The 17,957-nt window shown below is 41.8% G+C and overlaps 1 protein-coding gene across 1 annotated transcript; it reads left to right on the top strand.

Annotated features, from left to right (window-relative positions):
- Positions 1 to 4,673: 4,673 nt before the first annotated feature.
- Positions 4,674 to 9,530, top strand: KCNJ11 (potassium inwardly rectifying channel subfamily J member 11). The gene has a single exon (XM_034770190.1). It carries the CDS (start codon positions 5,376 to 5,378, stop codon positions 6,576 to 6,578), a length of 1,203 nt encoding a protein of 400 aa, XP_034626081.1. The 5' UTR covers positions 4,674 to 5,375; the 3' UTR covers positions 6,579 to 9,530.
- The last annotated feature ends 8,427 nt before the right edge of the window (positions 9,531 to 17,957 follow it).

Below are 17,957 nucleotides of genomic sequence, written 5' to 3'. Positions count from 1 at the left end.
AACGGCCGTTACTCCTGTGAGGTTAAAAACCTGGGGCTGGTCAGGCACATGCAGTGACCGATGCAGAGTGGCTGCTCTGTGGTGAGAGCTGTGGAGCCCTAGAAGAAGGTTGGAAATTCACTGTCCTTTAGGGGATCCTTGATCCCTGTCTCCCCAGAGATTAGTAATGCATGAGGTAGCAGCACGTTAGCCCCACAAGACTAATTTATTTTGCATGTCTTGGGGGGTCTGATGCCCCCACCACCACCCTTTTCCTTGGAAGGAGTTTCTCAGGATTATTATTTAACTCAAAAACTACTGTGCAGAGGGAAGATTACCACTTCTCAAGCCATTTACCTATCCTTGGGCGTGGAGCCTGGCTGGGGCATGAAGCTATTTCTGGAATCTCTACCTGCTGAGTTGCAGAGTCAGGATTTGCCTATAGTGCTGCAATATGGAAATGATTCCACTATGATAAATATTAGCATTATAAAAATCAGTGTTTTAATAATATTTAATTCTATTTCAAGAGAGGATGTATTATTGTCTAGTGGACAAGAGGAATCAGGACTCCTAGGGTGAAATTCTGGCTCAGGATAATGTGACTATCAGTCACTTAGAATCCACAGTTCTGCTAATGACTTACTTTTTAACGCACACTCTCGGTCTCTCTGCATCAGTTTACCCATCTGTAAAACTACACTGATAATACTTTGGCCTCATGTGGGGCTGCAAGGCTCAATTCATATTTGGAAGCACTTTGTGGTCCTTGGACTAAAGGTCTAATATAAGTGCAAAGTAAACAGTAATATCACAGTGCCATTTTGATGTTATTTTATAGTTAGGGGTCCATCATAATAAAACCACAATTCCCATACAAAATGATTCAGCAAGACAAAACAACAAGAAAAATGTATAAGAATATGAAATCCATTTTGTAGGAGCAAAAGGTCTGTTATCCTATCTTTATTCAATGCATCAACCCTCAGGCTGAGGGGTTGTTCCTCTGAGCTTAGTAATCCCTTATTTGTCCTACACCACTTAAAACAAAACCAGGTTGGCTCATAAAGAACTGCCACCTTTTTTTTCTTCTAAATATCTGTTACTTGATCCATAAAGCCAGGGCTCCTCTTTATTCTGCTATTTAAATTCTTCATCAAAAAGCCACTGGTTTTACTGTCCCAGACTGAAGTTATGTGCACAGACAACCAGTGCTGGTGGTGGAGGAGAACAGCATAAGTGGGCGACAGCCACCAGAGGGGAGGGACACTGACACCCTCGGCCAGATCTGCAATACTGAGAATTCCTGAAACGAAAGTAGAAAGCCAGCTCATCCTTGATAGTGCAGCTCATGTCAGGGCTGGCCCTAGACCAAATGGCGAGGACTGTCTTTGGCACCCCAATCCTCCTCCCTTTGTTAAACTTCGGAATGCCTTATTTTTATTGCATTTCACCCTGAGCACAGCACCCCAGGCGGTTGCCTGCCCCTAAATCTGACTCTGGCTCATGTTACCCTATTTCAAAGTTCCACTGCGAGTTTATTGCCCCCAAGCATTGAAATTAGTGCACTAGTGAGCGAGCTTCCTTTTGATAGGGTGATTTAACAAGGGTGTCAGGCTTTTTTTTTTTTTTTCTTCTTTCTTTCTTTCTTTTCAGTTTCACTTCAAGTGAATGTAATTACTGCCCTCTGGAGGACAATGGAAAGAATAAGAAAATGATTTTGTGATTGATTGATCAATTGATTTCAACAAGGGCCTGATTGTCTAGTGCCCCAGCACCTTAGTATTATTATTATTTGGGAATTTATAGCTTTGTAAAGTGAGTATCAAACACTACCAAGTAAGTATAGAAGCATTTTACACACACTTTGCACTTACGTTACACAGGTGTAAGTAACTGGTGCACAAGACGCAATGAGGTGGAGAACTGGGCCTTTAGCATCTGATCCTTTAAGTTCATTTCCCCATTTAGATGATTTTTTTTAAATCAGAAAAATGTAGAAAATAATCCTGTTTGAGCAAAACTATTCATATTATGTGTGTGAATTTAAACATAGATTCTTTACCATTCAAAATTTTCATCTGCCATGTACAAGGGGTGAACTTTAGAGTTCAGCACCAAAATATCTGCAAGAAAAATAAAGTGGACAAGAAAACTAAAAGCATCCTTGGCTCAGACCACAGCCCACAAAACCAGGGAGTCAGAGTATTTTGCCACCGTCTTTGTGTTAGAGATCAAAAAGTCATGAAAGACAGCCCCAGAATGGGGGATAAGGGGTGCAGAAGAGAGAGAGAGTATTGAAAACAGAGCCTCCCAAAGGACTATGTATGTCAATCTAAGATATGTTTGGATTTGTGTTTGTGTAACTGTTTATCCATATTTTTAAAACTATCCAGGCAACATTAATCAATTTAATTTGAAAATCTGGAATGATTTTTCCAGGCTAAGAGTGTATAGTCAGCAATATTTATTCTAAAATCAATAGTCAGGCCACAAAAACATTAGATGCGGAAGTTGCATAGTTCATTTCAACCTCAAAGGCTGGTTGGCTTCCACCTACTAACCTCCTTTATAGTATTGATACAGTATCTAGTAAATCAACACCCATAACTACTTAGATTTTAGGCACAACACTTAAACCCTCCAAAGCTTAAGGAGGAATGACCAATGCGCACAACCCCTGGAAACCTCCCACCCTTTCCTTTTAACACAGGGCAAAACAATTGTTTTTGTGTATATTCTTTCTTAACATTAACACAAAAGAAAGACACTCCAGGCAGTACATGCTGGTAAACTCAAGCAATTCAATCATTTTACTGTCTAGGCACAAATATAAAACAGTATACTTACTTATTGTCTTTATTCAATTAGTTTTGAGCATAAACCCACTAACAGTGCCCTTTAAAAATTATTGCTAACTATACACTTTGGAAAAATCATTCCAGATTCTGTAGTTAAATAATGCACATTCTCTTGGTTGCACATGGTGTGTGAGTACATGTGCACACAGACATAAGTTCTGGTTACTTCCTCCTGCAATTTTAACATTTCTTGTCATGTTGTTTTAAAATACACATGGGGTAGGATTAAGCCTTCCCTCCTTCCTTTCTCTTCTACTGCATTTGCAGGCTCCATCCAACAACCCCTTACTTGCGTTCATGTGCCTTCCTGCTATGGTTCACATCTTCTCCACCCCTCATACTGGAACACTGGCTCTTGGCTTTAGAAAATCTCTTCTTCTGCTTTATTAGCTATCCATTCAGTAAACTTTCTTTAAAAAGTTTAGGGATAAATGATAAATAATTCTAGAAAATTCAATTAGTGCTGGTTTGGTTAGGCACTGATTCATTTAAGCCCAGGCTTAAATGTATTTACATGCTTGTATTTAAACCTGGGCTTAAGTGCTTTGCTGGATCAGGGCCTCTGTAAACAAAGCTTCCATCCTTCATTATCCAGCTGAACTATCTGATTCTTAAATGCAGCCTTTCCTACTATTTAAATAAAAATTGCAATACAACCTCCTCTAAATTTCCTTTTAATAAGGATTTCTTTAAAAAGAGCCATTTTATATGTCATTTCCTCAGCACAAGCTCGACCAACACAAAACTTAATCATATTAAAAAATAGACACCAGAGGTAAAGCTATCCTCAACATACTCTCAATTCGATGACCTCTCGAGGTCCCTTCCAGTCCTAGAATCTATAAACCACCACTAAAGAAACAAGATAATTAATAAAATGTAATGTAAATATTTATGGAGCCTACATACCAGCAGGCTATGTGCCACAGAAATAGCTAAGAGATGTATGTATTTATTTATCACATGGATCAGCAACCAGAAGTTGAGAATTTCTGCAGTTTTATGCCCCAATCAGCTAAAGCAATATCATATAACTTAATCAAAATGCAAGTGACTTGCATCTGAAGAAGTGAGGTTCTTACCCACGAAAGCTTATGCTCCCAATACTTCTGTTAGTCTCAAAGGTGCCACAGGACCCTCTGTTGCTTTTTACAGATTCAGACTAACACGGCTACCCCTCTGATACTTAATCAAAATGTCAACTTTTTTTTAATTGTACAAGATACAATGTTTGAAATTGATAGGAAAAAACAAGATTGCTTCCCCAATATAATTATTTGGGATTCAGAGAATCATGGTGCTAAAAATGATCTTAATATTTAGGTTATAAATGAATTTGCCAAGTGACCTTGGTCTAGGTCTGCATTGTCCCCATCTGTTCTGTCCCTGATCTGAACCTGCTTAGGAAGTGCAACAATTTGACTAGAAACCTCCCCCTGGAAAAACTTGCCAAACCTCCCTTTTAAAAAACATTTTATTTATAATCTTGCCATGTTCCACTGCTAAAGGAAACAACCCTTGCACAGAACAGAGCTAGCTTTCAGTACAGTAGCAGAATGTAAATATAAACAGAGCCAAACCACTCCTTTTTAATTGCAGTGCGCAGCAATGCATAACGATGGGAAATTTTTGTTTGTTAGAAAACCATTAAGCTCAAACCGAGAACCGCTGGCTATACCAGGAGCCTGTTCACAGGGCTGCATTTCAGGGCATTAAAGTCCCCGCTATTCCCTGGTGGTCACACCATCCTCTTTCCCTCACATTATTTACTCGGCTAGCTTTATTTACATCTGGCTGGGGGCGGGAGGCAGATTTCCCTTCTGCTTCGAACAGGCTGGCGATTACTGCAGGTCAGTTTCTGTCCCTGAGTAAGGACACGGAAGGAGCTGGTGCAGTGAGATCGCTGCAGGGAAATGAGCCGACGCTCGCAGGCCCACAGGGACCTGCACGGTGAGGCCCTTTGCGCGTTTCTTTCGCCCCGGCTGAAGGGGAGAGGATTTGTGTGTCCCCTGCACGCCCCGTCTCGTGACACCGGCTCTCTCGGTGTCCCCCCGCCCCGCTCCATCCACCTGAGCCGGGAATCTCTGGCGCCGAGGCGCCCCCTGGTGCTCCCCGCCTTGCACTGGGCGGCGCAGAGAGAGCTGCAGTCGTGCCAAGCGCACGGGGGCTGAGCGCACCTCTCCGTGCATCGTCCCCTTCCCGGGTGGCGGGGGGAGCTCCCCGCCTTTGGGGACAGGCCCGGACGGAGGCTCTGCATGTCCGAAGCCCTGGCTGCTGCAACCCGGAGCCGTGCACCAGAGACTACCCCTTTGCCTCCCCGTTTCCTATCCCCACCCTCCCGCGCCGCTCCCGGGGCTGTGATTGGCGTGAGCAGCTGGGGCTTACCCAGGACGGGGCCGCGGGGACGGAGGAAGAAGCCAGCCTGGCCTGGGAGCAGAGCCGGGGAAGGGCGAGCAGGAGGGTGGGGAGGATCCGCATGTGCCTGGCTGCTCGCGGGAGCCGGCATGGAGCATCGCTGAGCGCCTCGGGGGAGCCATGCTGTCCAGGAAAGGGATCATCCCCGAGGAGTATGTGCTGACCCGCCTCGCCGAGGATGTCCCGGAGCACGCCCGCTACCGCGCCCGGGAGCGGCGGGCCAGGTTCGTGGGGAAGAACGGCACCTGCAACGTGGCCCACAAGAACATCCGGGAGCAGGGCCGCTTCCTGCAGGACGTCTTCACCACCCTGGTGGACCTCAAGTGGCCGCACACGCTGATCATCTTCACCATGACCTTCCTGTGCAGCTGGCTGCTCTTCGGCATGACCTGGTGGCTGATCGCCTTCGCCCACGGGGACCTGGACCACAGCACCCAGCTGCAGGCAGGGGGTAGCCAGACGGCTGGGGAGGAGGCCAGCGGGTTCGTGCCCTGCGTGACCAGCATCCACTCCTTCACCTCCGCCTTCCTCTTCTCCATCGAGGTGCAGGTGACCATCGGCTTTGGGGGCCGCATGGTGACTGAGGAGTGCCCGATTGCCATCCTGGTGCTGATCGTGCAGAACATCGTGGGGCTGGTGATCAACGCCATCATGCTGGGCTGCATCTTCATGAAGACGGCTCAGGCGCACCGCCGGGCCGAGACCCTCATCTTCAGCAAGCACGCAGTGATCGCCCTGCGGGAGGGCAGGCTCTGCTTCATGCTACGGGTGGGCGACCTGCGCAAGAGCATGATCATCAGCGCCACCATCCGCATGCAGGTGGTGAAGAAGACCACCAGCCTGGAGGGCGAGGTGGTGCCCCTCAACCAGATAGACATCCAGATGGAGAACCCAGTGGGGGGCAGCAACATCTTCCTGGTCTCCCCGCTCCTCATCTACCATGTGATAGACAAGAACAGCCCCCTTTACGACATCTCCCCCCTACACCTCAACCACCACGAGGACCTAGAAGTCATTGTCATCTTGGAAGGGGTGGTGGAAACCACTGGTATCACCACCCAAGCCAGGACCTCCTACCTGGCCGACGAAATCCTCTGGGGCCAAAGGTTTGTGCCCATCGTGGCCGAGGAAGATGGTAGGTACTCAGTGGACTACTCTAAGTTTGGTAAAACGGTGAAAGTGCCCACCCCTTCTTGCACTGCCAGGCAGCTGGAGGAAGACAGGAGCATCATAGACTCCATCCCATTGTCACCTAAAAGCACCAGTAGGAAGAGGTCTTTCAGGTTGAAGCCCAAATTTACCATAACTGATGAGCCTTCCTGACACCGTTTTAGAGGAAAGATGCAATAAACAAGAACACTGAGATAGCCTCTTATTTTTCTTAGCCAGGTTGGTAGCACAAGGTGTGTGTAGTATTATTTATTGCAGGATAAATTAAAGTTAATTTTATTTTTTTAAAGACGTGCAACATTTTTAAGCAACATTGGATGTGGAAACATTTTGTTTTGTTGCTTGTAATTTCAGTTCTGACTGTCTTGTTTATTTGCATGATCATTTTGGATGATTCATCCACACTGAATAATGCCTTTTCTTGAAAAATAAGTTTATCTGTAGCCTAGCAGGTTGCATTATTTATGGTCTTGCAATGCCTCTCAGAAAGTTAATGTTTTTAAACTGGTTTTGTAAACAATCACAATACAAGAAAAAACTCTTCAATTATAATTATTAAAGTTACATGGAGTTTAAATAATAACAGAAAGACCATGCAGTAAGATTTGCACCCCAAAAAAGTCCAGATATGAAGATATCTGTTTAGGTTATGGTGCTTTATGTCTTAAAGAAATAAACTTATAGATTTATTTAGTCCATATTGTATGTTTGGATCTGTTGATTGCAAAAGCAATATGAAATGCATGCTTTTGTGCATTTTAAAACCCTTTTACAAAATAAACATTTAATATATTTAATATACATTTCTGATAGTGAATGATGCAACAATGGCTCTAAAAATATTTTGTCTTTACAAAGAACAGCAGATATTAATTGGTATGATGTGAATGAAATGTGTTGTACATAGGAAAAAATTTAATATATTAAGTGGCTGTATTTAAGAAAACAAACAAAAACCCTGACACAATGAAGTAGGACACATATGAAAATTCATCTCCCAATCCTACACATCAGAGTAAATGCCATCAAATAAGGAGGAAATTAAATAAGATCAGAGATCTTATATAGAAAGTCATCTTAAAAGATGCAGAAGAGCAGACCCAAATTACATTGAACAGTATTTGAATGCAATCAGCAACAACTTTTAATTTTTTTTCAGGTTTAAAAATGATGTTAGTGTGATTTGTGGTCATGAAAAGGAAGGACGTATAGGACAATGCAATCCACTTCCTGGGTGCCATGTCACCTTTGTTTCCTTTTCACTTAGGGTCTGAGCCTAAATTCCCCTCATACCTTAAATTCTCCCTGCCTATATTGGTTTTGTGTGTGCTGTTAATACAGGATCAGGCACTTAATGGAAAACAAACTATCCATATTCATACAACGAATTCACTCAGTTTACAAATAGAAGAGAGAAAACTGGATAGCCAGTCCATATTAGCCTGATCCTGTAAATTCTCTACATGAGGAACCCTCCATTAATAACAATAGCATTCCCTGTGTGGAAGACTTGCAGTATAGGACCCTGATAATGCAATTTACAATATATTGTTTACAAATACTTCAAACTGTCATTGAAGTGAAAGGGAATTTGGTCTAAGCCTGAGCAGGGACTGGGCCCACATTAGTGACAGAAGTTGTGTGGTGGTGATATTTCATAAGAAGCTGTGAGAACTTACATTACTAACGGTTTTTTATTCAAAGGAGTTTCAGTGTGACAACTTTTTGTCTCTTATGCACTAGATAACTCCGAAAACAATTTGTGTTAGCGTTGCTCTGGTCAATTTTTTTAGACTTCTCTGTATCATAACACATTCATGCAAGCTAAGGTCAAAAGGGAAAAGGAAAGTTGCGTATTCACTAAATAAGAATCTATGGTAAAATGAAATGCAATTCCAGAAATAAAATCTCAGTCCATTTTAAAATATTAGAAATACTATTTATTTTAATGTATTTAATGTATTTAACTATCTTAATAGTTGCATATTTTAGCAATATTAAGGCTTGCACTGACACTATCCAGGCTGCCAGCTAAATGAATGCTTAGGAGCATGTAAATATGTGTCTAATTTTCCAAAGGGTTAACACACTTCTTATTATTTGTACAGTGCTAAAAGTATAGTAGGTGTTTCACAATGAGAAGACAAGGTCCCTGTCCAGAACAGCTTATGATCAAAATAGGACTAATGTATAGCAGTATGCAAGGAAAATTTGAACATATACATTTTATATTTTGGTAAAACAAAAACAAATGCAACATTTAAAAAAAAATAGGAAAAGCCTAAAAAATGTTTTTGGTGGTTGTTACTTTTTTTAAATTCAATTTAATTGCAATGTTATTTGCCTACCCTTTGTTTTACTGACTCTGTGCCATTCTGCTCCTGAAAGGTAGTTCTGCATGTTTCTCCTAGGTGCAGGTGGAAAGCGTATGCCCCTTTGAAAATATACTCTTCTGTTTACCACTTGTCACTATTCTACCATCCTGTCATTATAAAATGCATAGATAAATATCAGTGGGGGAATTTCAAATGACCTGAAAAGTCATTGTCTTTTCTCTATTGTGCCTTATATCAGTGAATAAGAGATACTTGTAGATGTTTATTGGAAATTATTTGGAAGCTGTCATTACACTAAAGCATTTTTTAGGATTTGGCCTACATGAGAAGCAATTTAAGCAACACTGCCATGCAAGTGCCCATGATTCTTCTTCCCTTAAGGGAATCTCTATTACTCAAGCTACACGGATTCTCTTTGTTTTCTCTGAGATGAGGAGGGCGAAGCTGGGAGGAGGAGCTTGCTGTTACTGAACTGTTTTCAGGACCATCTTTTGTGTATCTTTGCAAGAAACCTCCTAGTTTTCTCCAGTGCTGGAGTAACAGATGCCAAAGAAAGGAATCTCAAGGAAGAGAATGAAAAAGAAAGGAATCACAAAATAATGGTTTCTGTGGCTTTAACCAAGATTTTCGTGAATTTAACCAAGACTTCCATAAATCTGTTTTCAGTCTTTTATTTTTCTCAGTTTAAATTCTCCTCCTCTTTAGAGGTATTAAACACATAAAAAAGAAATTTCAGAGTCAAAAGTCGTGGGGGAAAAAAGTTAAATGTTTAAAAGTGCCTCCGGACATTAAAAATTTGTGAAGAACATTTTATTTTGTTGCCATCAACTGTTATTTACAAGGGATGTGAGAACACCCAAAATCTGAAACTTTCCGTGAATTTGGGTTTACACTGACAAAGTACATTCTCTCTTTTAGTGGTCCGGTTAAAGCTTTAGTGCTATCATTCTGTATGGAAAAAAAAATTATCTTAGCATGAAGCTAAATGACTTCTTCTATTGCTGTAGTCCACAAGTGGGGGTTTTGAACTCTCCGAGAGTCCCCTGGATATCTGATGGGGGTAATCCCTAGCAGGTACCCTGAAGTAGCCCATTAACGGTCATTAAGTTATGAGAAACTCACAGTTCATGCTGCTTAGTGCTCTATTTGGCAATATTGAGTAGGGTAAATTAAAATGATGAAAGAAAGGATTCAATTCTGCAACCATGTACACGAGGAACTTTATTCACAAATACATTCAGTGCCATTTAACTCAGGACCATGCCCTGAATAAGTCTCTGTGTTTGTGAAAAGCCAAGTGTCATGACTCAGATATTAATATATTATAGCAATAAGGGGGTGGAGAAGATTCAATTTAACAGATGGGATTATAAGAAAAAACAGGTGAATCATGTTCATAAAAATCAATTAAAAGCTAGTCAAGGTATTTGTCATAGTTTTAACATAATTTTTAGTCACTGTTAATAAGAATAATTGGCCCTGTTGTGCCATCAATTTTATGCAGAGCTCCTCATTGAAATCAATAGGCATTATGTTTTTTAAATGATAGCATTATAGCGCCCAATATTCGTTATAAATGGCCCTGCCGCAAAGCACTGATGGACAAGTCATAATAATATAGTATAAAACACAATACAAATGTCAATATTACAACTATCTGCAACAAAAAACATTAAAAACCAGAAGCAAACTCAGGCAGATGCATGTGGCGGCTGGGGACAAGGGAAGGTCCAATAGCCATCATAGCAAATATATTTTTAAAATACTTCTTTAAAAGAATATGATGAGAGAGGAACTGAGACAGATATCAAGGAGGAGTAAGTGCCATGCCTCGGCAGTCACCACAACAAAGGCTTGATCAGCTGCTGACCTAAGCTGAGATGACTGAATACCGAAAAGGTGGATGAGATGGTCAGGAGACAGGAGCAGGTTAAGCGAGATAATATATACTGTAATGGGCTTTGATTTTGAATTGGCCTTGCAGGTTTTTAATCTACCCTTTATAGAAGTCATAATAGAGAATGCAGGTCAGACGTAATGTGATCACAGTTGCTCAAACCAGTGAGTAAACGCATTGCTGCATTCTGCACAAGCTTCATGCAACGGAGGAGCCCTGCTGGAAATCTTGTTGGGAGGGAACCGCAGTAGTTGAGTCTCATGATTGGCTATTTATTCCTAGTTAATAATGTAATACTAATTATAATCAACAGAATGTGCGTTGAAGTTGTAATTGTTTCTTTAAGATTTTCCCTATCCCCCTCTCTCTCTTTCACACACACCAACATATGCTGGTTAAGTATTGTAGGGCTGCTGGCACAGATTTGATGTTGTGAAAAAAGCACTGAAGAATTTGTTTCCAAAAAAACAACCATAGGAATTACATAGATTTCAGCAACACAGAAAACAGTTATGTGAAATATCAAGACTATCACCTGTCACTGATTCTTATTAATAAAACTTAAAGAATTAGTGGTCTATTAATATCAATTGGATATTAATAAGGTCTAACAAAGCATCTTGTTTTGTTCATGTTGCAGTGCATTGTGGGAGGGAGTGTGGTTTAGATACTGGGGAATAGGTAGTGGTGGGGGTCAGTAATCCTGCGCTCTAGTCCCATCTCAGTTACTTATTTGGTGCTTTGCTATAGTCACTGAAGCCTTAATCCTGCAAGCTGTTCTGCACAGGTGGATTCTGTGTCCACCCAGAGCTCTTTGCCACCTTGCTACAGGGGTCTGCCCATGTGTTTTTACGGGAATGCTCCTAACACGCAGATCACCAGTGTGTAGGATTTGCCCCCATTAACATATCTGTAAAATGGTGATAACCATTGTCTGGGTGTTTAAACCCCAGTTATCACCATCCTGTCTAAGCACTTGCACACCTCACACAGGTGTGTGAGGCTTAGCTGATGCTTAGCAGTCTGTGAGCTTTTGATGAAAGATGCCCTGTTAGTTGTATTAATTAATATATGTACTGTGTCTCCACGCCTCAGCCAGGAGCAGGGCCCTAGTGTGCTAAGTGCTGTACGCACATATAATGAAAAAATGACCCTGCTCAAATGTGTTTACAAGCAAAGGCTGAGGCAGGAGACTACAGTTGGATACCACAAACAGACAGGGGGAGCACAAAGGAATGTTGAGACAGTGATGTGATTAGTGACTAAGCATTGGTTATAGCGTATCGGCTGCCTAGCCATGGTCAGGTAGTTTGTGGGTATCATAACACGGGGGTTTTCAGGAGGTTATAGTAGTGGCTTTGTGGATTTTTTATGAGTTCCCTCTAGAATGAAAAGAATTGTTAGTGATGTTGGCTTTAGAGGTGGGACAAATGTGGATGAAGCCTCTGCAGTTGTAGGTCCCAAAGGCAGTGTGATGACTCTACTAAGGAGTAAATCTGCTGCTCTTCTGACCCTTGCACTGGTGGGCTATAGGTTGCCAAGACAAGCAGGTTCCATGCCAGTTGGGGGGATGGTTGCAGAGAGAGGTAGGGAGTCTGAGGGTGGTCAGGGAGGAGTGTAAAAAGGCAGTTGGAGACCAAGAGGGACAGGCTGAAGGGAGCTGTTCCTGGGCAGCTGGGCTGTGATGACTGAACTAAAGAAGAGAGGAAAGCCTGTCTAGTGGTTAGGGCAATAGCTTGGGACTACTGCCATATTCCCTGCTCCTCCACAGATTTCCTGTGTGACGTTGAACAAGTCACTTAGTCATGCTGTGTCTCAGTTCCCCATCTGTGACACTGGTATTTTAATGCTCCTTAACCACACAAGAGTGTCATAAACATAAATATGTTAAAGTGTGAGAAACGCTCAGATACTATGGTAATGGGGGATGAGGGGCATAAGCTCGGGCAGTCCCTGCAGAGCAGATTGCCTGCTTGCAGTTTGTGACTCCCTCTGCTGAAAACCAGCAACATTTAATGTATATAGTGTGAATGAATAAATCACACTAGAAGATGCCTGACTCCATGAACTCCAATTTCACTAGCAATGGAAACTGACCTGCTGCGAGGCCCTGAAATTAAAGGTAAGAGTCAATGATTCCCCTATAGTGCCCCGTTTGTGTATCCTCTTCCCTCGGCAGTTAATGCTATGGGGCTGGGAACAACAGGAAGAAAATAAGATTTTATGTTTTTAACTAGGTGGAAGATGGAAACAATGAAAGCGAGGGGGCCATGAGGATGGAGTGACAGGACTCATGGGAAGAAGGGATTTTTAAATAACGCATTTCTCTTCCTCGCCCTCCTCCCCCTTGCAGTGCCACACTTGTGTTTCCTCTAAAATTTGCAAGATCAGCACTGATTAGTGGCACTCTCTGCATTTTGACCTCACACACTGGCTTCCATTTGGTCAGATATAACTGCCCCAATTTGAGAAGTGTAAAAGACCATGTCCACAGTATATAGAAGCACAACAGGCCTGATACAAAGCCGATGTAAGTCAATAGAAAAACTCTCATAGACTTCAGTGGGCTTTTGATCAGACCCAAAGGGCCTAACCTGTCTAACTTCACGCAAACATATAGTCTCATTGAAGTCCGTGGTGAGGAGTTAACCCAAAGACAGAAAACTGAGGGGCCAGTCCTGCAGTCGTTACTCAAGCGAAGCTACCACTGAGATCAATGAGAACTTTGCCTGAAAAAAGACTAGGAAAATATTTCAGGCTTTACGTCCTACAAGATTATATGAAGTGTGTTCAAAATGTCTGGTGGGTGTTTTGTTCACTGTGTGTAACAAATGACTCTGTGTACTATTTTTGATGTTAGCAACAGGAGAAAGATACGTGATATAAACCTATACACCCTCGTCCAAGCTGTGCTATTAAAAGAGCAGAAGACATTCTTGAGAGTGTCTAGATATCATCATCTCTTAGCCGTGCTGGGGGTTTATGAGTTGCTCTATGCAGTTCTGGCTTACCGAGACATTTTCAAACCACCCAGAGGCAAAAACACAATAAAGCTTTAAAGAACTGTCACACATGTGAGTCTGTAATGACAGACTTGGAGGAATTCCCCAAGGCAGAGCACTTGCAGGCTCTCTTTACTCCGTTTCCTGTTTGTCTTCTGACACACCTATTAATACTGAGTTCAGTCAGCAGATTAAAATATCTGCACTTACCCATAGACAGTAACTCTCTGAGGGCTACATGTTTCCTACCTGCCTCCTTTCCTGCCAAGGAGAGGGGGGTCTAGGTGACCCTGACCTGGGCTGTAGCCTGCATCCCATCAGAGCTGACCTCTCCAGTCCTGCCTTGTGCTTTTCTGACATGGGAGAGGAGGGCCGGGGGACCCCCCCAGCCAGACTAGGCTCTAAGGAAAACTGCACTCTTCCCACATAGCCAGATAGGCTCCCAGTGGGACACTGGATATGGGAAGCAAGGGACACAGACCATTCCTTTCATCTGTTTTTGTCAGCCTAGCTCTCTCTCTGAAGCCTGAAGGGGCAGCAACTGCTGCAAACACCTCAGAAGGAGAAACAGAGCTGAAGGAGACAGTCTCCCCAGAAATCAAATGCAGCCCTGGGACATGACTGGAATTACATGGACACATTTTTGAGCTGAAGTATTAGTCAGAAATTTGAAATAAAGTCTGGAATTTTCCCCAGCAAAGTTCTGCAGCAGGAAGATCTGGCTTAGCTGCCAACCACTGAGGAGGCAGAAAAAATAGAAGTGAACTGTGTGGTGTTCAGGAATCACTCTGTGACCAAGTTGCTTGAAAGAGATCCTCTCCATTCCAACTGTCCCTAACAGAATACGGGTTTCTGCAGCACCCCACCCCAACTTTCCTGTCTGGGGAGCTAATCCACTTCAAGGGACAGTTCCAAAGCAGGCTCAAGTACCCATTGTAATGGATCTATGGACCTGAGCACTCAAAATACATTTTCTAGTAAGCACAGATACATTTTCCTAAAATGGTTTGGCAGAGATAGGGCCTGCTGCAGAGACACACACATAGACTGAGCATTTGGGAAACTCTTGGCCAAATCCCACAGAGTCTGCACCAGCTGCACAAAATTCTCATCCCTCAGTCTGCCAGCCATGGCTGGCCTGGTTTCCATGGTACCATTGGCTCCCAGGGCTACAACAGCAGTATTCTCTGATCCATGATGTAGTCGAGACCACAGAGGGCTATTTAATGTACTTCTAAGCAGAAATATTTTGTTATTTACATGGAAATAGACTTGCCTTGGAGGGGGCAAGGTGCTTAGCCCCTTTCCCCTGAAATCTCCCTGCTTTATGACTGCCTAGTGAGCAATGTGACCCTTCCCTTATCTTGGGAACCTTTCTGAGCATGCTGTCTTGATAGCTGGCCTTTTTAATCTGGGAGAGCGAGCCAGCTGTGCCCCTAAAGGAGCAATTTGGTCTTCAACAACTACAGGCTGCAACTCCTTCTCACCTTTCTAGCTAGTGAGTATTTAACTCTTCTTGTATGGTTGGTTTTTTTTTTTTTTCTTTTCATTTTCTCTTTGCCCTGAGAAGCTGGTAAATAATCTCACAGATATGTAAACAAATTGAACAATGTCTTTTGTTTGAGGTCCTGTTCATTTAAGATAATTACATTTTTAACCCCAAAAGCTACTGGAATGCACACACAACACTGGGGTAAGATGTGGGTGGCTAGTACTCTCAACACCCCTTTGCTGATTTGGAGAATTAGCCCTGGAAGGGGTTTTTTTGTTTTGTTTTGGGGGCAGATGTCAGTAGCTCTGCTGTTGGGTTGGAAACCAGTAGCTTGGAAGACAGGCTGAGTGGGAAGATAGATCCAAAGGCAAAAGGGTAGGGATTGGCAGTAAAGGGGAGATAGTGGGTGTCTGGTAAAGAAAAGGAGAGAACCAGCCTGGGGAGTAGGGGCAAGGTTAGCATATTTCCCAGGTGGATTGTAGATGGATAGGGAATAGGGAGAGTTCAGTGGATTGTGAATTGTCCCGAAAATTGTTTCTCTGAAATGATAGTTATTTTGATAGGAAGGGTCACAAAAATAAAACCCTGTTTGTTAACGTGTTTATATACTCTGTAGGAGTAACATCAAAGACTGCATTAATGGTAGATAGATTCAATTTACAATATTTGTCTGAAGTCTGTAGAATTTGCAGTAGGTAACTAGAAACCATATGGAATAGGCAAAATCTTGTCTGAAATTTATCTCTGACTGTTACAAGGAAACTGAGGCCCTGTCTACATGTGAGCATTCCACTGTTAGAATTGTCCTAGTTAGTGCATTGTGCTTATGTATATGGTGCCTGAAAGATATCTTTGTTTAAATTAATCTCTTTAACTCTTAGAGTGTCTCTTCAACAGTATATAAAAGGTAAAACTGTTCAATTTCATGTCAAAGTTCTGTAGCCTGGGGCTAGAAATTTTAACCGGCTACTTTACACTCCAAACTATTCTGAAGACATCGTGAGCATTTGTAAGAATGACAGTTGCCACAGTAAGGTTTTTTTCTCCATTGCATGTGTTTTTTTTTATTTTGCAGACTATAGAGTAGATTCATGCAGGAATCATCACTGTATTTCAGATTATAATACAGCAACATAAATACTTGTATTTTGAAAGGTTTCCTAAATCGAAAACAATAATGGTCTAATTGTCAAAGCGTCAAAGCATCTCTCATTGAAACTGCTAGCGATTTTGGGATTACAAGAACTTTTGAAAGATTATTTGATTTTTCAATCTTGCATTCCAGTATTATGTCAGTACAGAAATCAATGAGAGCTGTGTGTGCACAGAATCATCAAAAATCTTCATAAACACATTACCAGAATTCCTTAATTTCTTCAAATATAGTATCAATACCTATCTTCAGTGTTTAAGATTTTATAAAGAAACATTTTCAAGAATTTGTGGAAAGTTTACAGGTATCTTTCTGGGTAATTTACACCACACTGTGAAAATAACTTTATGCAGGTTAGAACATAGAAGCCTTTTAGTTATGTCGAGGTGGTTACCTTCAGATTCACTCCTGGACTATCTGCCCCCATTATTACAACGAAAACGTACCACGATACCAATACAGTTTTTAAAAACACGATAATTTGTCCAAGTCCCAGTGAACATAAATTTTAATTTTAATTAATTAAAACTGTATTGGGGACAACATCTTTATTTCAGAAGGTGGAGGAAGTAACTAGAGGGAACAGCATTTTAGACTTTATTCCAGCTAACAGCGATGAATTAGTTGAGAATCTGGCAGTTGAAGTCAATTTTAGTGAGATTAATCATGACATAATAGATTTCATGATTTTAAGGAAACAGGAGTGACAGCAGCAAATTAAGGACAATGGACTTTAAAAAGCAGATTTTAACAAACTCAGAGAAGTGGTCCTGTGGGAAGAAAATCTGAGCGAAATGGTTGTTCAGAAGAGCTGCAGTTTCTCAAAGAGACAATATTAAAGGCACAACATCAACCTATCCCAATGTGAAGGAAAGATAGGAAGAATAATAAGAGGCCAATATGGCTCCATCAGGTCTTTAATGACCTGAAAATCAAAAAGGAATCCTACACAAGTAGAACATGGACAAATGGCTAGAAATAAGTACAAAAGAATAGCACAAGCATGTAGGTACAAAATCTGAAAGGCTAAAGCACAAATGAGTTATGCCTAGCAAGGGACACAAAAGTCAATAAGAAAAAGTTATATAAATACATTGTCCTGTATGATTTCTACAGAAGTTAGACTTCCATTGTTCCTGATTCCACTATGCTTAATTTACACAGAAGACAGGTAGATAGCTGTGACATTCCCTCTTGTCTGGGCAGACCGTATGGCCTAATATCAATGAGTATCCATAACTCCTATATAATGTTAATACATACATTTCACAATGATATTAATCACCTGTTTGTCATTAGCTTTCAGAAATGACCTCACTTTATATACTTGTACAATATAGTAATAGTATATACAATCAGTTGATTCAGTTGTTTATCACCTCAGTTTCAGCCCCCCCTCCCCCGCCCCCATCTTTATAGATCAGTAAACTTTTGCAATGTATTCTTTGAAAAGTAAAACCGAGGACAAGCTTCTCTCTCCTGCATGTTTCTCACTTATATTCGGTTCCAGAGACTTCAACTCCCACCCCTTTGATGAAGGACCTATCTGTCTCAGGTCGAAAGAGTTCTATGCCCCTGTGTCTGCCTAGTGATGGATGCCAAAGATGGCTTCTGTCCTTGCTTATATCTTCCAAAGCTCAATTACTTTGTTT

This window comes from Trachemys scripta, chromosome 4 (assembly GCF_013100865.1).
Source record: "Trachemys scripta elegans isolate TJP31775 chromosome 4, CAS_Tse_1.0, whole genome shotgun sequence".
Lineage (NCBI taxonomy): Eukaryota > Metazoa > Chordata > Testudines > Emydidae > Trachemys > Trachemys scripta.
This window is presented reverse-complemented; position numbering and strand designations above follow the sequence as displayed.